Source organism: Saimiri boliviensis, chromosome 18 (assembly GCF_048565385.1).
Source record: "Saimiri boliviensis isolate mSaiBol1 chromosome 18, mSaiBol1.pri, whole genome shotgun sequence".
Taxonomy (NCBI): Eukaryota; Metazoa; Chordata; class Mammalia; order Primates; family Cebidae; genus Saimiri; species Saimiri boliviensis.
In genome coordinates, this window is record NC_133466.1 from 7,137,745 (window position 1) to 7,159,863 (window position 22,119).

Sequence of the window (22,119 nt, forward strand, 5' to 3'; positions counted from 1 at the left end):
CAATTCTTCTGCCTCAGCCTCCTGAGTAGCTGGAACTACATGCACATGCCACTGCATCTGGCTAATTTTTGTATTTTTAGTAGAGACAGTTTTGCCATGTTGGCCAGGGTGGTATCAAACTCCTGACCTCAGGTGACCTGCCCACCTCAGCCTCCCAAAGTGTTGGGATTACAGGGATAGCCACCACACCCAGCCTCAAAAATGTTCTTGATGAAGCAGTAAAAACTAATTTTACTAATGGAACACATATCTTTTTAATTCCTGTGTAATCAGTACCCATGAAGAACTTGTCTGCATACATACTGAAATATGGTGATTTTTCTTAAGGAAATGCAGTTGTGTATTTGAGTTACAAGCTAAACTATCTATTCATGAACACCATTTTTATCTGAGAGAATAACCGGTAAATTATTCTGACTTGGGCATTTGGCTGGTATTTCCTTAAAAACAAATAAAGTGAGCCTGTCACTTCCAAAAAACAACTTAGGGATATTTGTTGCTGATTATAGAATTTGAGGTTTCAAGTGAAAATTTGAATTTTAAAAAATCTGTATCCACCACTATGAGTTTGATAGATTTGATTCCCAGTACTTTTCTGATGTGATTTATGGTGTTATTATGTAATTGTTTAATATTGTATTTTGAAATGTGTTAACATTCTGAAGCAACATTTTCTAAAGGACCAATGCAGGATGTTACAAAAATCACACGTGGGTAAAAGATCCATTCATAGTGCAAGGTAGACCAATAAAATTTAATGTAACCTTAGGAAAGTTTATTGATATGGTTTCACACCTGAACTGCAACTAAGGAATTATACTTTGTTAAGTTTTGGCATAGTAAAGAAAGAATATCCACAATTACCTGCCTGAAACAGCCTTAAATGCGCCTCCCTGTTTCAATTACATATCTGTTAGGCCAGATTTTCTTCATATACTCTATCAAAATATATGTGAGCAGACTGAATGCAGAAACAGAAGAATCCCACTCTAATACTAAACCTGACATTAAAGAGATGTGCAAACGTGAAACAATGCCATGCTAATTTTTTTTAAAAAGGAATTACTTTTTGTAAGAAAAAAATGCTGTTAATACCAATAAGTGAAATTATTTTTAGATGAATTCTTTTAAAATTTACCTTCATTTCTAATATGGAAATCACTGACAGACAATGACCAGTAGAGTTATTGGTAAATGTTTAACAATCAGCACTCCGGTGGAGAAAAAGCCGATTTGTAGCATCTGCTGATTCCCATGGTGTAAATACTCTCATCATGCCCCATCTCAAGCTACCGTTACTGATGCAGCACCATGGTGGGAAGAGACAAGTGCTGTTAGCTCTCAGGAGCATGCAGTGAGCGGGCTCTAGTACACCAATGAATATAACCTACATAAGCTTTTTGGCTTACTCACTAATTTTGAAGCATGTAAAGGAGCCTTGAGAACAAATATGAAAACATGTGTCCTAAGACCACCATCACTTTACCAGTATCAGACTCCCCTGAGGGGACAGAGAGGTGTGGCCTCACTTCCAAAAGTACTTAAACCTCAAATTCTAATGCACTTTACATAAACATCCCAGAATCTCTCCTCAGTTATCTCTGCCAAGCTTCTGGCAAAGACATTTGAATCTTTCTATTATAACACTTCCTTAAAAGAATTTTTTGCTTTGAAGGGACACTTTTTGGGAATTCCTTCAGGAAGGACTCAGAGTTGATTCCAATTTGGGTTGTGGTTTCTAAGTCACTTGCGTATAAACCAGTTACACAGAGACTTGCCGCTTGATGATGGAATGTTTTGGGTAGAGAATGGGTCTGGGGTTAACATCCTGACTCCACCTCCTGCGTGCTGGATGTGGAGAATGACTATCACGAGGAGTTTATATAAACAAAATACTTTATTACTGAGAGAGTAAAGGCCCAGTTACAAAACTTTTATACTTAAGATCTGTTCATTACCATGCCAATGGTTTATAAGGACTTTAGTTTCCGTAACTATTAGGTTGAACCCCATGAAACTCCTTCTTTGTAGATAAAAATCAGTCTAATATGGGCAATTTCACGTGGCTCAACCTCACATCCAATGAACCAATGGCTAGCATTCTTTTGGCAGCAAGATGTTCCCAGTCACATGTCTGTTTATATCATAAACAGATGTCCGAGTGATAAATATGTCCCTCTCGAGAAAAACATCCTGTGTTTAAGTATACTGGGAACGTTCTTTTGTGGGTATTTAGGCGTCGCAGCTCTGGCTTTGCTCTTCCCAGCTTGCCAGGCCACCCGATTCCTCAGTTTCATCACAGGAGGATTCTTTACAGATGTCAGCCACCGGTCCAAGGCCACACAGCTAGTAAACAGTCAAGCCCGTCGGACTTTGAAACCAACTTGACCAGGTCATTTATAAAGGCCAGGAATACATGTGACTCAGGTGCTCTTTTGAAATGACTACAAAAGTCTCCATCTCGATCAAAACAATTTCTCCGAACGAATGGCTTCGACACGTTCTCTTTCCCATCTTAAGTACCTGCTCTGTGCCTCAGAACATTCTGTGTCCAAGAAAATAAGAATAACACCATCTTGCTGTGGGCACTGAGCAGAAAGGGGCAGCATGCTATTCAGATGGTTTGAGACACACAAGTGAACAGAGATGGGACAAACCGTGCTTCCTTGAAGAGGTTTCATTGAGACCCCCACTGCCCACCGACCTTCAGCTCTGTACAGTAAGTTTAACTTTACATGGAGCTGAGATAAAAATAAAGCTTTCTTACAAATTACATTTTTTTTTCCAGTGAATTACTTTTGCAGTAAAAATAGCTGCTACATAAATCCCTCCTGATCTCTGAAAAGGAGTTGCATATTTCCAAAAATAGTATTCTTATTTTAATCATACAGAAGAACGTGGAGCGCAGGAGGGAAATAGCTGGTTGGTCAGGGAGAGGTGAGCTGTTGGAGAAATGCAGTTAAACTAAAAAATAAAATCTATTTTGTGTATAAACTGACTGAAAGGCATGCACAAGTGGAAAACATATGCCATTTGTCAAGAAAAATACCGCTTTATAGCTTTGACTTTACAATTAAAGGAAAAAGCAGAGGCCAGATATAACCCCGGATAATAACATTTAGGTTTCTCATAAAAATCCCTAAATGTACAAAGTCCTTGCCAGACAACCAAGGCAAGAAAACTCCCAAAAACAAAAAACACAAAAAGCAGGGATTACCCTCCATAGGCCTCATCCCTGTAAGTCTATTAAATGTAAATAACACATACTTTACAAGTTCTTTTAGTCGGCCCTTGGCAGATTAAATCTTTGCAAAATTCCATATGTGCTATTGAAGAATGAAATAAAACCTTGGATGCCTGAATTCTTATTTCAAATACAGTTATATAATTATTTTAAATTACAATATACAATTTCTGATAAATAGAACTGTTAGGGGATTTTGAGAACAATAAGATTATAATAATATATACACACCAACTTCTGAAATGACATGGTTGTTTCCTCCCCACCCTCCTACCCCTCTCAAAGAGTTTTTGCATTTGCTGTTCCTGGTTTCAGAAGGCAAAAGAAAATCTAAAAATAGTGTGTGTGTGTGTCCGTGACATGCTTGCTCCTTTGAGAGTCTCAAACAGCCAGAACCATCCCGTCCACAGCCTGCCAGGTGCCAGGATGGCTTCCCGGTGCCTCTTTCTCGACCATTTTCACCTAAAAGCACTGTGAGGAGACATAGCTGTGCCGTCGCTGTCACTAGGGAGACAGCCTGGTCAAGAGGCGTGGTTTGGGAGGCAATAAGGCCACTGCTTCTTGGCGACTTTCCCGGGCGTTTTCATTCCTGCCTTTCCTGGGTCCTCGGAGCAGTTGGTCAGGATGGACTTCCCACTCAGTCCACGAGCCTGGGGCCGGCTCAGGAGGTCCCGGCGACCTCAGTCCTCCGTGTCGGGCTGAACGCCCAGGATGGCGTGCAGCTCCTCGGGCGTGAACCCCAGCAAGTTCTGGAGGTCGCACACGAAGCGGTACACATAGCGCTTCCCTGACGTCTTGTGGATGATGTTCTTGTCATAATAGTAGCGTAAGCCTCGGCTCAGCTTCTCGTAGTTCATCTTGGGCTTATTTTTCCTCTTTCCCCACCGGCGGGCCACCTTTGGTGAACACGGATGGAAAAGAGTTAAACTGAATTTGTCAGTGAAGAAAAAGTGGATGGCATTCCTCCCTGATGATGATTCTGAGGCACATTCACCCTAGAGAACTTGACACCTACATAAGGTCCACAGGAGGATCTATCTCTTTGAGTTCATACGCCAGGGACACTGTGTCCCCGCAGGAGAGAACCACTGAGAGTTGCGTCCCTGCTCCTTGTCCCCAGTTCAGCAAAACCTCCTGGGAGCCAAGGGTTCAGAGCCAGGTCTGCCACCCTCCAGGCTTTTATTCCAACTACTGAAGGTAACAGGTGCTGAGTGGGATTCTGAGCTATGTGACATACTTATTCCTCAATGCTTGTCTCCCAAGGGACTGGGGGCCGGGTGGGAGTGGTGACAGATTATGCTCTTTGGTGCCAGAGACCAAGGGCTTCTCTCTAATGCTTTTCTGGAGGGGTTGGTATCCCACCTGCCCTCGATTTTTTCCTTTAGACAGGGTTCTAACCCTGCAGGGCTGGTGCCAACGCTGCTGGGCTCAGTTATGGAGCAGACGGAAGGCCAGCTTGGGGGTACATGAGGCTTATTCCCCCAGGGGATGAGGGCAGCCTTCCTAACACATTTTCAGATGGTCCGCAGAGAACCTCAGTTTGCAGCTTGGGCCTCTCGATCAGACAACTAGTGAGAGAGTGAAATCTGTGCAACAGCCTTGTATGCAGCATACCCAGGAAACACTGTACACATTTATCAACAAAGCAATGACTCCACTTCCATTTTCCCAATGGTCAAGGATGCCTCATGTAGAAAGATTCTCATCGGTTCTGGTGAACCTTTCTGTGTGCCCAGAGAACTACATTTTGGAACCCAAGCATGCAATCAGGTTTTCAAGCCCAGCGACTCCCCAGGGCTCTGGCCGTACCTCGTCGGGGTCAGCAAGCTTGAACTCCCACCCGTCTCCAGTCCAGCTGATGAATGACTGGCAGGATTTGTCTGATAGCAACTCCAGGAGAAACTGCCACAGCTGAATAGGTCCACTTCCTGCGGGGAGAGTGGGGGAGATGGATCATACCCTTTCATAGATGTAAAACACAGTGAGGCTTTAACCATCCTAATTGCGCGTGCTGATTCAGGAATGCAGACCCAACTCTCTGAATGGGGTGTTCCAATGTGACACTCAAGGGTGGCACTCAAGGTGTTGGTGACAGAACTCAGTGCTTTAATGGGACAGGGCTGGGCATCAAATGTGACTTCCTCCTCCACACTGCCTACTCCTAGAAAAAAAATAAGGTCACTAGATGCGACGCTCTTCCCCTTGATTGCCGGGTTTGTTCTTTCTGGAAGAAAGTTGAGGGCCACCAACTCTTGGCATTAAAATTCCTTATATGGTTTAATTGTTCCTTATGTAAAAACTTTCAAGGTTTATTTCTAGAAACACCCAGTGGGGCAGAGATGGGGGTGGCTGAAAGGGCATTTCATCACAGAATGAGGCATGTCATACGTGGGATCTCATCCTATGCCAAATGACCAGGTGCACATTGCTTAATGTGAGCCCAGTTTACTCACTCGCCACGCAGGGTCACATCCACTGCCTCACAGCCTCTGCCTGGTGAAGCATGCTTCGCCAAGAGCTTCTCATGCACCTGTTCTCGGTTGATATTTAGAACTACCACCTTGCGGGCCTGGCACGGTGGCTCACGTCTGTAATCCCAGCACTCTGGGAGGCCAAGGTGGGCGGAGTTCGAGACCAGCCTGACCAACATGGTGAAACCCTGTCTCTAGCAAGAATACAAAAATCAGCCAGGCGTGGTGACATGCACCTGTAATCCCAGCTATTCAGGTGGCTGAGGCAGGAGAATCACTTGAACCCAGGAGGTAGAGGTTGCAGTGAGTTGACATCGCACCATTGTACTCCAGTCTGGGTGACAGAGAGAGACTCTGCCTTAAAAAGAAAAAAAAAAAAAAAAAAGGAACTACCACCTTGCAAAGCAAGTGCCAGTATGGTCCTGTTCTAAAGAGAAGGGATAAGATGGGGCTCAGAGACCAGGTGCCTTGCCCTGGATCACATGCCCATCACAGCAGAGGGGAGAAAAGCCTAGCTCTTGCGACGCTAAGCCCAGCCTCTTTCTACCCATTAGCTCTTCCTCAGAAATGCAATGGCTGTTTCAATAAATCTTTGCTGGAAAGCACGGGATAGGCATTCTAGAACCAGAGCTCTGTGACCACTGAGAGGGGTCTACTTGTGAGCTCATTTCCCCACCTGTAAAATGGCCTCATACCACCCCCATGCCAAGCTGTCCTACTGATTACAGACTGTATGACACTTAGCCAGAGTTGACAGTCAATAAACAGAAACTTACAGTACTATTAACATGAAACACACTGACGTTATGGCTGTTTATTATTCTCAGGCCCTGAACTCCCAATAATGAAAACGATAATAGCTTTCACACACTCTTTCCGTGTATTTTATAATACATTTGTGTGGCTGGTTGTTTTTAGATGACAGAAAAAGAATGATTGTCTCAGTATCCTTATTTTAACTTATCAGATTTTTTTAAGTTAGGTGATTTCAGTCCACAGTGGCTCCATATGGTCAACAACAACAGCAAAACACATGTAAGGGCACACAAAGCAGTGAAAACAAAGTCCCAGTATTTTCGCGAAAGTACTGGAAATATCTGGTTCTAAAAGCAGCTTTAATATTTGTCCTCTGCCTAGAATAGCTCTCACCCAAACCTCAAAAATAAGAGTAGATAGATTTTAGAAGCAAGAAAAGGTAAACAGTGCCCATATTATTAGAGGCCGGCTCTGCTGCCCCTCCCTAAGCCAGTTTACATTCTTTGAGATTCTTGGAGTGGGTGAGTCAGGGCTAAAGACTGCCCAGGCCATGTCCCCTGCTCCTACTACGCCTCAGAACGTTCCAGGTGGAGGGAGTGGCCTGTCGATTTTCATTCACTCCACTGAGCTCTGTGTACACGAAGATTCCTGCAAGTGTGGCTTTTCTGCAATTCAGAGAAGCAGCAAGCCATGCAGAAAACATGGAGTGTAGAGCCAGTGCACCCCGCTTAGAAACACCCTCGGTGAACGTGGTACTACGGCTCGAAAGAAAACAAGGGACAGGACCCAGGAGACTGGGCGGCCAGGCTCCGGGAGCTGCACACGCACCTGTGAAGCCAGCCAGCACGGCTGCAGGTATAACAGGTTTGCCTTGCTCCACCGGGTCACTCCTCTCTTGGATGTAATCCTTGAAAGACATGGTTGGCTTATTGAGGCAGAGAGACTGGCTGCAGTCATCTTCGAAGCTCTCAAAGGAAGGCACCCGCTGCACATCCAGCAAGGACGACTGGCTGTTCCAGGACTGGAGGAGGGAGTCTGAACTCTCGAAGCTGTCTGCACCATTCTCGGTGGAGACGTGGTCTTTGGGCGTCCCTGGCAAAGACAACCAAGCACATACTTTGATTCCACCGGGACACGGTTGGTCTTGGGAGCCACACAGCATCGCCAACCATTCCCAGTACAACCGTACAGCTCCGGTGTAGAGCCACGCAGACTACTCAAAATGCTCTCCACTCAGGTGCCAATTCCTTAGGGTAACTGTACTACACAGATCCTACCTTCCATCAACAGCAGAGTGAATAACACTCTTATAATAGAATACTATACAGTGATGAAAAAGAACACATGGCTGCTGTATCCAACAACCTGGATGAATCCCAGACATCATGAGTAAAAGACAAACACAAAAGAAAACATTCTGCATGATTCCATCTCTGTAAAGTTCAAGAAAAATCAAAACCTCGATTCATGATGACAAAAGTCAGAATGGTTTCCTTTTGGGCAGAGGGGATGTTATTGACGGGAAACGGTACGAAAGCACCTTCTGGGCTACTGGAAACTTGTCTGTCTCCATCTGGACGGTTATTACGTAGGTATACACACGTACACAAATTCAATGAGCTGTATGACCTGAGATTTGTGCACTGCTTTTATGTTACATCTCCATAAAAAGAAATGCCACTTTCCTGTGTCGCCTTCATAAATATCCCAAAGTGTGGAGAAATCTGGCTGTAAGAGCGGGGACTGTGTTTTGTTTACTCAATCCCCACAGTACCTGAAACATATTAGGGGTATGCTTGTTGGAAAGCCACCTAGAATATGGCCCAGTAATTTGACCTCCTTCTCTAAGGGCTGAACCCAGGAAGTAATGATTAAGAGGTCCACGACAGCTCTGGGGTTCTCAGAATCCAACCAACAGCCTTGCGGAAAGATGCTTCCAATCTTACCGGAATTGTTGGTGAGCAAACTCAAGCTGCTGCCTGGGAAGTCCTGACTGACAGAGCAGTAGGCAACGCTGATGGAGCTGAGCCGAGACTTGGGGAACATCTGAAACTCCTGCTCAGAGCTGAGTACACTGGGTGTGGAAGATGGACACATGCTGTCCAGAAGGCCACCTTTTGGGTAATTCTGTGTCTGCATTCCATAGGGCGCCTGCTCTGTGCCAAAACCTGGAACAGAACGATCGGATGGCAGAGCTCTTAAAGTCAGGATTACTATAATAACTAACCCCTAAGAGCAAATCACAGGTGACCACGCCGCACACTGCAGCCCTCCGCAGAACCTCAGTGGAGACCTGGGTCTTCTTCTCAAACCATTGATCTGTTCAGCCAGCAGTCCTTTCCCAAAATGACCGCAGCCTCTGCAGGCAGGATCAATGTTCCTATTTCCACAACACTAGTGTTTTCATGGCACCCTCGGGAAGACAGGGCTCACTGGCTCTTTTAGTTTCTGAGGAGAGTAAGGCTCAGAGAACCAAGTGATGTGTCATGCACTGTGTGATTCATAAGGAGCAGAACCAGGCCGTGAACCCTGTGTGCTGAGACACCGCCCACACTGCTTTCTGCTCCTTCATCACGCTCCTCCTGTCTCTGTTCACTGCAGAATAATTCATTTTCTGGAGAGGGAAGGAAGCTCTCTGACTCTGATTCAGGCTCAGGCAGGCAGGTGTCCCACTGTGCCACATTCAGAAAGACCTCCTGAGCAGGAAGCCCCCAGTAGGGCAGAGAGGTGGGTTTCACCGGGTCTGAAAGGTGGAGCTGGGGCCAGAGAAGACACTAGGCTGGACCAACACCACCCAAGCCTGCTGTTCCGAGGAGGCCTCCCACACCGGCCTGGCCAGACCTCCCAAGTACCAGCAACCAGAAGAAACCACCCAGCTCCCATGACAGCTCTTTAAACTCCCAAGTTCAGAGCCAGTTTACAAACTGCTTTCCACACACTCTCTGTGCCTGCCGCCTCTTGTTTGTTACACTAGATCAACAGGTGGCGACCGTGGTAATCAGCTCACTTCATTCTGCCCCTGCCCCTTGCTCTAAGAATCAGCTGGACTGGCACTAACAGTGCTGAGCTATGCAAAGATCGTGCAAGCCACTTAAGGAACTTTGAATGTTCTAGTGGCCGTATTAAAAAAGCAAGAAGAAACAGGTGAAGTTAATTTTCTTATTTTACTTGACTTCACAGGGCAATTATCATTTCAATATGCAGTCGATGTGTTAAAAATGATCACAGAGACATTCTGTATTCTTTGTTTCACACTAAGACATCCACATCTGGTGTACATGACTATATTCTTCCTACACGTCTCAGTGTGGACCAGTCACATTTCAACAGCTCAGCTCAACACCCACGTGTGGCACTGTAAGAGACACACAGGTCTAGATGGCCCCTTAGGATCCTATAATAGAGACAGCCCAAGTCTTCTAGGAAGACTGAAGACCAAATTCTTAACAGCAGAATCAATCGAACTGACCTAATGTATTGCTGTTAATCCAGTGAGGAACTGAGGTAAGGTGGGAATTTTCTTCATATTGATCTTCTGTCTTTTCCTGGTTTTCTGAAAAAGACACAGGAGACATAAGACGCAGAGGTAGGTGAAAACTACACAAGAACAGACTTACTTTCTGAATTCCTATTTGGTGATAATTTTAGAATGATGAAATGCATTGAGTGCTTCACATTTAATCTCATGGTGCTCCATGTCACTGCAAGTCTTTTTCAAAACACGAGAGAAAGCAACTCATCTTTCTAATTACTAAAATAAATTTTCCAAAATGAATGATGTCATTGGCAGTGTTAAATTTTCTATCGCAAAAGGTCCAGATGGTGTATTGAATTCATTCATGCATTCAAGAAACAGTGAAGTATTTATGAAATGCCATCTGTACCAGAGGCTGCATAGAGGAAATTAATAAAATGGATGGTGTCTGCCCCCGGGAAGCTTACAGTTCCACCGCTTCCAAACTTGCAAGCTTCCCCAGGGTGTGGGAGGCCTCCAGGACTGTGGGAGTCTAGAACGGAGAACACATGTGTCCAAGCACTTTGAAAGAAAAAAGGTTTGTGCACTGTGTATGCTGCTTACTATGAATATATGATGAAGCACACATGCACCCAGAAACCCAGACACACACAAACTTACAGGCCCTAGGAATGGCAAAACAGGCCCAATTTGCTAATAAACAGATCACCAGAAACTTGTTAGAAAAGCCCTGTTCACGCTCAGAAAAAATGAGGGTCTTTAAAAATGAGTTTCCCTGGCCCTCAGAAGCCGTAACTAAAAAAACGTAGCTGTTGAATCCTAGGTGTTTTTGAGATTCCGAGTCTACAGTTGATGTTGAAATTCAGTGTGTTTGAAATCAGTAGGGTGAGGACTATTTCCCTGAATTCTATAAACATGCTTACTTTCTTATATATATATTTTAACTTAAATAATCGCCACTGTATTTTTTTTTTCTTTTGAGACAGAGTCTAACTCTCTCACGCAGGTTGGAGTGCAGTGGTGTGATCTCGACTCACTGCAACCCTCTGCCTCCCGGGTTCAACGAATTCTCTATTGCCTCCTCCCGAGTATCTGGGATTATAGGTGTGTGCTACCATGCCCAGCTAATATTATTATTTTTTTTGTATTTTTAGTAGAGACAGGGTTTCACCACCTTGACCATGCTTAAGCGATTCACCCACCTTGGCCTTCCAAAGTGCTAGGATTAAAGGTGTGAGGCACCAGGCCCGGCCTTTTTTATTTTTTAACTCAACGTGTTTTAAACATTGGTATTTTAAGTTTTGAATCAAGACTTTCTCTGTATTTGGTGAGATTTCTACTGATCAATGGCCAGTTTCTGTACAATACAATAGCATGTAAATAAATATCAATTTCTTACTTGTTTAAAAACAAACCTCCTCCCCAATCCTCAACATCCAAAATATGTTCCATTTGGATGTAGGAAAGTTTACAACAGAATTCACAGGGTTTATGCAAGTAAAGGCTTCCTTTCATTAAGGCTGCCATATCTTTCAGCTCTGTAAGGTGAGCTCACAAGACGTGAGAATTCTTGCTGTCCTACATATGAGTCAACATGGACTCCCGTGACGAATACAGCCCAGCAATAGTGAACAATTCAGTGACTAAGGCTACTGCCTTGGGGCTATACTTGATGCTATATACACACACACACTCACATAAAGTGGGATGAAAATCTATAACCACTGTCACATATCTGACTCACTTGAGTGGCACTTTGAGGCAATGTACTCTATGTCATTTCAAGTGCCAACCCTAAGGTTGAAGAACACCCACGTGATTTTCCCAATCAGTCTTCCCGGCCACAGCTCATCCTGGACAAGGAGAAGCAAGACATTCAGCTGGTACCTTTGATCATTTGCTCCAGATGTTCCCAGAGAATGTCACCCACAAAGTCAGGTGCCAGCTCTAGAAAGCGTTCCTTGCCAAGGTTACACAACATCTGGCCATTCATGCCGAACCTCTGCAGATTCACGTTCACCAGACTGAACTCGTTGGTGGCCCAGAGAAGCCACTGGCACACCTGCTGCTCACTCCACAGCCAGGGGTCTGCCAGGAGAGAAGAACAGACGGCACACGCACGAGGTGAGAACAACGGAAAGGGAGTGAGACCACTGTCATCCCAAATTCATTCGCCAGGTCCAGAACCCACAATGAGCACGACACCATTATGACACCTGTCACCATTCTGACACAGCCCAGGCAAACTCCAAGACACCAGCAACGGTTCCTTCTACTATAAATTTAGTGAGTTACGGATCAAGGGTTCGGTTGACTGGGGTGAAACAGAAACTGGCTCAGGTCAACGACATCTATGCTACTTTTTGCGGAATACCTCAGGCAAAAGCTTACAAAACAAGTCAAGATCCTCAGCCACACCCAGGTCTGTTCTCCCCAGCGCAGGCTCAGGAAAGCCGAACTTACTCTTTGGAATGCCGAGGCGCCGCTGTTCCTTTTTGAAGCCACTGAAGGTAGCTTTTAAGGCTTGACTCATCACAGCCTTGCTGCATGGGGTTAACAAAGGCAATTCACAGTTGGCCGAGTCTGGAAGAAACCCCCACAAGGGGACATGAGTACTTCAAGTGGGTGATATCAGGTGGAGATTTAGGGGAGACATCTTAGTTTTTGGAAAAGAACAATTTTGATCTCAAACTTCGGCGTGATTCCTTAAAACAGGGTAACTATTAACAAAAAACTTTTCTGACTACAATTGAGAAAACGTAGGTCTCAGAACTACACTTATGAAAAAAATCTAAAATAAAACTCAAATTTTATTCTGTTTTGCAAAGCGTCACAAAGCAGCTGTGCATAGGGAAAACGGCTATCTAAGTCTATTTTTAAACTGTAGGCAAGGAAAGGAATTGCGTGCGTTCTGGTCAAATGGCTGAAGGGACTTTATCATTTGGAAGTTGCTTCCGTTAAACTATGCACATAGCTGAGAAGCGCGCGTGATGGAAACGTGCTGCACTTAGCAAGGTAATGAAACCACACCTTCCATTTTTACTGGAAAACACTCTTCTCCAGACACCCTCAGCAATTTCAAGAATGATAAATGGCTGCCATGCAATGTTATGCTTACGCCAGTGTATGCATTTTAATTAATTTTCTGGCCTGTATTCTCAGCACCTACTTCATAGGACACAGTTATTTCTGGCATGTTTCCAACTAATAACTCTGTCACAGTCATTGCACAGACATTATCTGATGTGCTATTCCTTTAAAAAGAATAAACAGTGACACGAAGAACTACAGAAATCAATACAGATGGAAAAAGATGACAAAGAACAATTTGTTGCCCCAAAACTCAGGGCAGGGGAGACGACTTAACTCATGATGCAAACCTCAAATTACAAGGTTGGGCGTGTTTTAATGTCCACTCTTCTGCTTGTTTTCAGAGCAGAGCAGGGAGAGGAGGACCTGCCTGCTCATGTTGAAATTATCCACAAGGGACAGATCAGGGGTTCTCCCCACTCTCCGCGCCCCCGCAGTTTCCAAACAGTGGCTCACTGGAGGGCGTCTGGCAGTCAAGATATCAGAATCCACATCAGAATCACCAGGTTTATACAAATGAAAGCCTGCTTTATCCCAGGTCCAGAACTCCTGGATATTCCTACCGAAGATTCCAGACGCCAACATTCCTCACTTAGGAACTGCCATCTCTTTATTAACGGAACTACTCGGGAAAATCACGCCGTTTGTCAAGTTTGAGGAAGAAATTACCATGAGAAATTGAATCCAAGCCTGTTGGCACTTCTTGCAGTGTTTGCTCTTCACTGAGAGAAGGGAAAACAGCAAACAGGGACCCATCAAAGGTGTCAAAGGCTGGCTGGCGCTGCAGAAACAGATGGAAACGAAAATGGAAACAGAATACTAAAACTGATTTCATTACCTATTGTAAAAGTGGTCCACGGGCAATCCTACCAATATTCCCTGATTAAACTGGCAATTCTGAAGCAAACATGGAATCAACCAGTCAGTCCTCAAGGCAGATTTACAAAATGATCAAAGTGACTGAAATCGTTTTATTTTACTGTGTATTATAATTATTATTATTTTGAGATGGAGTCTCACTCCGTCACTCAGGCCAGAGTGCAGTGTTGCAATCTCGGCTCACTGCAACCTCTACCTCCCAGGTTCAAGTGATTCTTCTGCCTCAGCCTCTCGAGTAGCAGGACTACAGGCGCCCACCACCATGCCTGGCTAATTTTCGTATTTTTAGTAGAGATAGGGTTTCACTGTGTTGGCCAGACTGATCTCGAACTCCTGACCTTGTGTAATCCACCTGCCTTGGCCTCCCAAAGTGCTGGGATTACAGGCATGAGCCACGGTGCCCAGCTACTATGGATTTACTTAAGTAATCTCACAGAGTTAGAGTGACTGGAAATTTATTTTAGTGGCCTAATCCACTTAAGTAATATATTAAATACACAAATCTAAAAATAACAGAATCTTACAGTGGTGTCAAGAGGAGCCTCAGAGACCTCTCTACCCAGCACCTGACCCTCCTGTTACATGGAGAAAAATTTAATTAGGCTGTGTGTATAAGAAAAGTGACCCTTGACAAGGCTGTCTGAGTACAGTGCAGTTAAAACAAAAGGCAAATGACTGGATAAAAACAGAAAGTCAAACAATGAAATAAACTTCTTTATCTTGGGAAGCGTTTATTTTGAAATGTTTGCCATGAAACTATTTAATTGAAACTAGAGATGCTTTTCCACATCAATTTCAGAGGTTTGGAAAACAGAATACATGACAAAATTCCTTTACGTTTCTTTTTATAAAAAGTAAATTGTCTTAAAAAAGAAACCCCTCCCCGCCTCCGAGGCCATGTGGGGTGGCTTATTCCTATAACTGCCAATGCTTTAGAAGGTTGAGGCCAGAGGATCACTTGAGCCCAGGAGTTCAAGGTTGCAGTAAGCTATGATCAAGTCACTGCACTCTAGCCTGGGCAGCACAGAGGGACCCTGTTGCTTAAAACCAAAAAACGAAAAAACAAAAAGGAAACAAACAAAACTCAAATCACCTACTAAGAAGAAAGATTTCCAAAGGAAATAGGTTTAAAGTTAAAGTAAACTATCTGCAGAAGAGGAGAGACAAACACAGAAAGATAAAACCTTACGCTACATCAATTTCTGATCATCTTACTTAATATTTATGAAAGAAACAGCTTTTAATGTAAGACTTGTTTGTAAGTAACAGATAATGTCTTGATTCATAATTGCCCAAAATGTTGAGGAAAATGTGAAGAAAGACTATATTTTTTCCAACAGAAGCTGGAAATCTCATGCTATGTGTAATACAATGACCCATCTGTTGAGTCATCAATAAGAAAATGTGTAACACATTTACAAATAAAATCGGTTACACGGTTTCTTTTTAGAAATGCAACAATGAATGACGCATTACAAAAGAGGGCAGGCAGAGGCTGGAGCCAGCACAAAAAAAAATCCAAGTCAATGTTGACCAACTGCCTGAGATCTATAAGGAAAACCAATCAATCAGGCATGTGCAAATTACTCATCTGGATTTATAAACTACTTTAGAACAGAGCTAACTTTGGTGAAACCTCCAATAAACTTTTAAAGTTCCCACAAGCATTGCCCAGGCGACTAAGAAATGCCTTTCCTGACTGTAAATTCTTTTTTTTTTTTTTGAAGCCAGGAAGCCAAAAGACAATACAAATCTGTGCTTCCTATTTCAACACATCAATTTCAGCAATGACTGCTTATTTTCCATATCCAGAAACCGCATGAGCATCATCAGATTATTTGAATTCATAGAAGGATATTTCTTAGGGGTATAGGTGTGGTTTCAACTTAATAACATGACTTCTTGTACCACTTCTGCCATGCTTAAAATGTCTGGCCAAATCAAACAAACAAACTCACTAGGCTGAAGTCTGATGACCTTTAGAATAATACTCCAGAAAGGACTGTGCTGAGTTTTGGCTCTTTGGGTCACATCAGACAAATAACCTCAATAATGATATACAAAGGAAAATGTGATATGCCACAGACGTACATCATTATTATGCAAGACGCTAAGCTTTGTGGAGGCCAATTTTAAAATCATGTTTCTGAAACATGTTTACTACATAATGCCGAAAACAATCAAATCTTGCTGTCATATTTGGAAAAGGCAAGTGGGAAATTGCCAGTTTGTGTTACTAAAGAATGTTCCCAAAAGGAATGATGATAGAAACTACATAAAATGTTTATGCAGCAGAGGGGGCGCTTTCATTTCTCATCTGGTTTTTGGTTTAACATAGGCAGGCCTGCTTGTTCTCTGCACCAGTAACAGGCTACCTACAACCACAGAAATGCTGCTGTTTCTGATAAGAGCGGCAGCACTTGGGTCTGTCTGCCTCTTCTCTCTCATTTCAGTTCTTAAACAGCTTCCCGTCATCCAAGGAAACTCCTTGGTAGACAGAAAAGGCATTAGAGCCAGCCTCTCCAGCTGTTTTATTGGGAGTCATAGGATTTTCACCTGGAAGGAGCCTCAGAAAATAAACCATAAAGACCTTTGGTTTCATATCGTGAAGAACAAGTACAACATGATCAAGATACCCATTCTGCAGACCAGAAAACCAAGGCCCAGAGCAAGTAAGCAAATAGTTTATAGTCATATGGCCAATAAATTAAAAAGCTAGGACTACAACCAGTTTTCTGGGACCCAGTCCATTTTTTTCTTTCCTCTTAGTGATCAAGGTTTCCATTTAAAAAAAAAAAAAAAATTAAGACTTGCTCACTCACCTTGAGTGTCCCTCTGTAACTGTTAGCCACAGGGGCTACCTGGTCCATATTCTTGATTCCGAAATCATTCATCTTAAAGAAGAAGAAAAAGAAAGCGTCAAAGAGGCAAGGAAGTACACTAAGAACTCATCATTGGTGGCATCAAGACTAGGTTATAGCTGAGTTCTACAGCTAACAGGTAATTCAAAAGTGAGTGCAGGGAATTCTTATTTAAATAGCTGTCCTCCCAGGGGTCTCAAGAGGAAAGCCTTTCTTCAGTATAACAAGGGGATATGCTGTTTAGGTGATTGAATAATAATGCTGATTCTCCGCTGAATTCCACTTAGATGTGCACAAAAAAAAAGTCACTGGCTGGCTGGCCTGTCAGAGCCTCCTGGCTGGGTTAGCAGGGCAAGAGGGCCTGAGTCAGGCTTTTCCTTGGCATTTCCATGGTCAGCTTAGGTGGGCAGTTGGGTGGGTATGGCATGGCAGTGGGCCGCCTCCTGTCTGCTCTGGACATAATCAGCTCAACCTGAGAGTTTCAGGGCAGCTGCAGGGGGTCATCTTCCAGAGGCAGGAAAACACTCTGAACGGAAGCCCTCTCTCTTCCCTTCCCCTCTCCAGGCTGTGAAAAAACACAGAGCCAGGGAAGGAATCAAAGAGAGAACTGAACACCAAACCCCCTTACAGGGTCCCAGATCTTCCTGCTTTGAATACGGAGCTCAAAATATATCTGCTTTTCGTGTTGCTTGGCTGTGCATTTCTTCAAGAGGAAGTAATTCCAAGCGCAGAGCTGCCTTACTTCCTCTGAGTGAGTCTTAATCTTCTACCAGGCCTGGGCTAAGCAACGTGGTAGCCACTTGCTATGGTTACAGAGCTCTCAACCAGTGGCTAGTAGGAATGCACACATACACACTAGCTCTCAAGGACTTAGTGGAAAAAAGTGAAAAGCTCAATAATTTTTATACTTATATAATATTTTGAATATATTAGGTTAATTTGAAATACGTTGAAATCAATTTCAATTTTTACGATTTTTAACATGGCTACTACAATGAGGCTTGTAACTGGATAATGCCATAATGGACTGAAAACTTATTTGGGGTTCTAAAATGCAATTGTTCAGCCAGGTAAGTTACAGATCAATAGAAATCTATTGATACGGATCTTACCCGATCGAACGATTACTCAGAATCTCCACTTGGTGGATTATGTCACTCACATTCACTCAACAATCACTATAATAGAGTATTATCTAAGTATCTTTCTTATTGATACTTATCAGTAAGAGAGGTAAGTTACATATCAATAAGATACTTAGATAATAGAGTAACTAAAACTCATTTTCAAAGACCTTGGGTTAGCACCGATGAGTGGCCTTCATCTCTAGGGCAGTTGCTTGCCCTACGAGGTTCAGGGCTATGGAACTGAAGGCTGGTAGCAAAGCTCCAAGCCCAGCTCCATGGCTTCCACGCAGTGCTCTCACCTGTTTGCAACCAAGAACTTAAAAGTAATTAAGACAACACTCAACTTACTGGAGGTGGTGAAATAACATATTCTCACAGAACTATTTAATTTGCATTTGTTTTCTTGTTTTCTCTTTATGATCAACATTATGGCTAAACCACACCTGCCAAGAAGAACCCTGCCACCCAACACATACCCAACACACACACACCCCCACCACCCAGCACACATCCAATACACACACACACACACACACCCACCCACCCACCCCTTTTGGGTAAAAGGCAGCAGGTGAGGCCAGAGGCATCAGAAAACTCTGTTAAAACCCTCCTAGTGCAGGTAATGATCACCGTAGTCAACAAAGGCTGGCCAGCACTGGCAATAAATGACTGAAAGGGGCAGCAGTCTTGGATCCAAAGTGGCCGAATTTACTCAGAATCTCCACTTGGCAGATTATGTCACTCACAATCACTCAACAATCAATATTCACTCCTAGATGGCTGCCATTGCCAGAATGCCTAGTCACTAAGGGCTAAGCCCCGTGCTGGGGGACCACCCACTCCAACCTAATGGAATCTTCCTGCATCCCTGAGAGGCAGACGTCATGCAGTGAAGCAACAGAGACCCAGCAACATGGACAACCTGCCTAGGAACCACACAGCCACCATGGGGCCACCACAGGACAAAGTGGAGATCAAGCCTCATTTGAGTGTGGTCCTCAATCCTGAGTCCTCCACACAGTTCTGCATGCCCAGAGAACATGAATGATGAGGAATGGACCCTTCCCACTCCACCCTGATATTATCAGACCAGGCTCTTCTCACTACTCCTTTCAATGTGAAATGCTCCTTCCTCTAGAGCTTTATGTCATCTATCCACATGAAATACGCCCTGGTACCTGTTGATTAAAGAAATAAACAAGCCTCAAACAGAAGGCCAAAATTAGACATCTTGAGTGTTGCCAATTATCCATCCAGAGTGGGATGGGTCAGCTCTTTTTCTTCCTTAGGCTTGCAGACTGCTTGCTGACTTGATTCTGTTTTTCAGCTTCTCTGAGATGGACACAGAATGAATGTGGAAGGCAGTGGAAAAGCTCTGCCCCGCTTTTGTGTACAAATACCAGCCTACCACTCCCACATAAAGAGCTGTAATTACTAGCTACAGAATAGAATTCTTTTGTTGTCCAGCTTTTAATGAGTTTTGTAAAAACCATGCAGAATTAAAGTGCTCTACTAAATGGTTTCAGGCAGACACACAACTAATCAAATTTAAGCTTGCTTATTTTACTCAACAGTGATTGTTAGGTGGCAGACAAGCCAAGTTTTTCCACATAAATCAATTGCAAGTTTGGTGTTGCTGATGGATCACTGTTTTTGAACCAAATACAAAAAAAAAAGAAGGAAAAAAGGGCAGAAGCGTAACAGCTGAGAATGGTTAAATTTTAAAGCAAGGAGGATTTGCCTGACAACAGTACCCTCATTGGAACGAACAAGTAACCACATCTCTAAGATCATTTAGATAAATTTGAAAACAAAAAAAGAAACACCACAACCTTGTAACACACATTTGAAGGTAGTTTGCTTTTTTCGCTTTGAAAGCGATCAGTTTAGAGAGCATGAATGACTAATCCCAGAAATGAGTATCTGAACATTTCCCTGGGGATGGTCGGTGCTAACATTTACTGTACTGCGTTATTACTCAGAATTTTAATAAAGCTTAACGTGGAGATTTATCTCCCTGATTGGAGGTGGTGTGGGCAGACTGATAACGCATAGGCGCTTCCATTGTATAGAACAAACATAATCTCTTACTAATTAAAATAAATTACTCTTATCTCCACAGGGGACTGCTCATTTCTTTACTTTCTAAATAACTGGCGGGTCAACTACTATTTTAGGCTACCCTGAAATTGGGTACAGGTTAACATAAAAGGTCTCCTGCGCTAAAAAGCAAAACAGGCTAACACACGCGCAACCCAAACACACACAAGCAGTTACCCCTTCATTCAAATGCTGTACGAACGAGAAAATAAAAGCAGCCCAGCGCAACCAGATCCCACTTCCGACAGGTTCCCCACGCCCTCCTCGCAGGACCGAGCGGCCCCCAGCCCGGGTCCTGGACGCGGCCGAGCGGGTGACCCTGGTACCCTGCGCTCCGGAGCTTCCCGCGGTGCCGCGGCCTCCAGGTGTCTTAGGCGCCCCAGATCCTCCGGGCCCGGCGCCGCTCCAGGAAGTCACCCTCAAAGCCGGGGCGCCGGGCCACCTCGGACACTCTCTCCTGTGCCCTAACCCCGTTCGCGACACCACATTCGCCGGGACGCCCACTGCGCAGGACCCCCCACCAGGTCCGCGTTTCCTTTTCAAAACAAAAGCGAGCTAAACAAGCCGGCGAGCCCCGGCCGCGTCTGCGGCTCGGCGACCCCGCGGACGTCGGCCCTAGCGCGCGGGGACCTCGACCGACCCCGCCAGCCCCGGAGGCCACTCCGCAACGGGAAAACGAGCCGGCGCGGAACTCGGACGCGCGACCCTGGAGTCCTCGGAGCAGTCGACACCCCCACCTGGAGCCCCGGAGGCGTCCCGCGATCTGCACGTCGGTGGCCCCCGCGCCCACCGACCGGGCCGCGGGTGACCGTCCCTGGGACTGGAGCGGCGCCCCGAGTTTTGCTCTCCGCGGCCCCCGCTCTTACCACGCCGCTGCGGGCAGTGCTGGCGCGCGGTTGGGGCGGTGGCTGCTCTGGGCCCGCGGCTGCTGGGTGTGCGCCGGGCGAGGGCGAGGGCGCGGGCCGGAGACGATCCGGGAGCTCGGGGCTGGAGGAGCGACACGGCGCTCGTCAGTCGCTGGAGGAAGTAACCGGCCCGTCCCCCACGCGGCGCGCTCTTCAGGAGCGGGGGGCGGAGGGAGGAGGGACGGCCGAGGGGAGGGGAGGAGGGAGGGGAGGAGAGCGTGGGGAGGGAAGGGGAGGAGAGAGAGGAGGAGGGGAAGGGAGGCCGGCAGCGTGGGGAGAAGCGGGAGGAGAGGGAAGGGGCGGCAGGAGGGGTGGGGAGCGGAGGGGGAGGAGAGCGAGCGCACGAGGGCGGAGGCGGCGCTGGCTCCTTCCGGTCCAGCCCTCCCTTCGCCGCCTGCTGTCACTCGGCTGGGTCCCTCGCCTGCTGGCCCTGGGTCCTGGGGACCCGGGCCTCGGCCCCACGTGCGCGCGAGTGTGCGTCCTGGGAGCCGGGCGGAGACTTTCCGTGGAGCGCTCGGGTTCTCTCCGGGGCCGAGGCCCTCACGCCAAACCTGCCTTTGGAATTCCACAGCGACCGAGCAGTGGTGCTGGTGGCGCCGAGGGCAGCCGGGCTTGGGTAGTGAGGCCCCGGGGTTGAGCCGACCCCTTCTTGAACCTCCAAATGGGCTTATGACGAAGGATCATTTTATCACACAAAGGCTCTCAATAATGAGGCGCTGCCTGTAGACCCCGGGCCCCGGCTGTGTCCCCGAGTCGTGGTGCTGATCCGCGCCGCTCCCGGGAAGCCCCGATCCCACAGACTCCGCGGGAGTGGCGCCCTCTGGAGCTGAGCGGTGCCCAGATAGTGACCAGCCTTGGCCGCGCTTCCCACTGGGCTGGGCACTACACGCACACCATCATTTCATCATTGTCACTCTCGGAGGCCTTATGGCTCCTACTTTATACAGGTGGGAACTGGACCTTAGGATGAATAACCTGCCAGGTCAGATCCGCGAGAAATTCGCGGTGGAAGCCAGAGTTTATCTGACTCCCAAATCCGCAGTCGAAAACTCCCTCCACACTGTGGTTTCCGTTTTTATCAGAAGGTGCTCGAGTCCATGGCTGTTTAGACTCAGGTCACATGCTCAGTATTTTGCAGGAAAGTTTAGATTCCTAAAGTTGTGGATGAAATAGGAAAGCCCAGTTTAGGCAAAGCCACGGGGCTGAAAGCT

General features: G+C 45.6%; 1 protein-coding gene across 2 annotated transcripts; it reads right to left on the reverse strand.

The window, feature by feature from the left end:
* Window positions 1-1,878: 1,878 nt before the first annotated feature.
* ETS2 (ETS proto-oncogene 2, transcription factor) lies at window positions 1,879-21,165 on the reverse strand. 2 transcript variants are annotated; one of them, XM_010338265.3, is made up of 10 exons: window positions 20,870-21,165; window positions 16,738-16,809; window positions 13,706-13,817; window positions 12,410-12,529; window positions 11,834-12,034; window positions 9,941-10,024; window positions 8,418-8,639; window positions 7,300-7,563; window positions 5,054-5,172; window positions 1,879-4,140 (listed from the first exon to the last, which is right to left on the reverse strand). In XM_010338265.3, the coding sequence occupies exons 2-10, from the start codon at window positions 16,807-16,809 to the stop codon at window positions 3,925-3,927; spliced, it is 1,410 nt and encodes a 469-aa protein (XP_010336567.1). In that variant the 5' UTR covers window positions 20,870-21,165; the 3' UTR covers window positions 1,879-3,924. The 2 variants fall into 2 exon arrangements, with proteins under 2 accessions (XP_010336567.1, XP_010336568.1); XM_010338266.3 differs by lacking the exon at window positions 20,870-21,165 and adding an exon at window positions 20,741-20,829.
* Window positions 21,166-22,119: the final 954 nt, after the last annotated feature.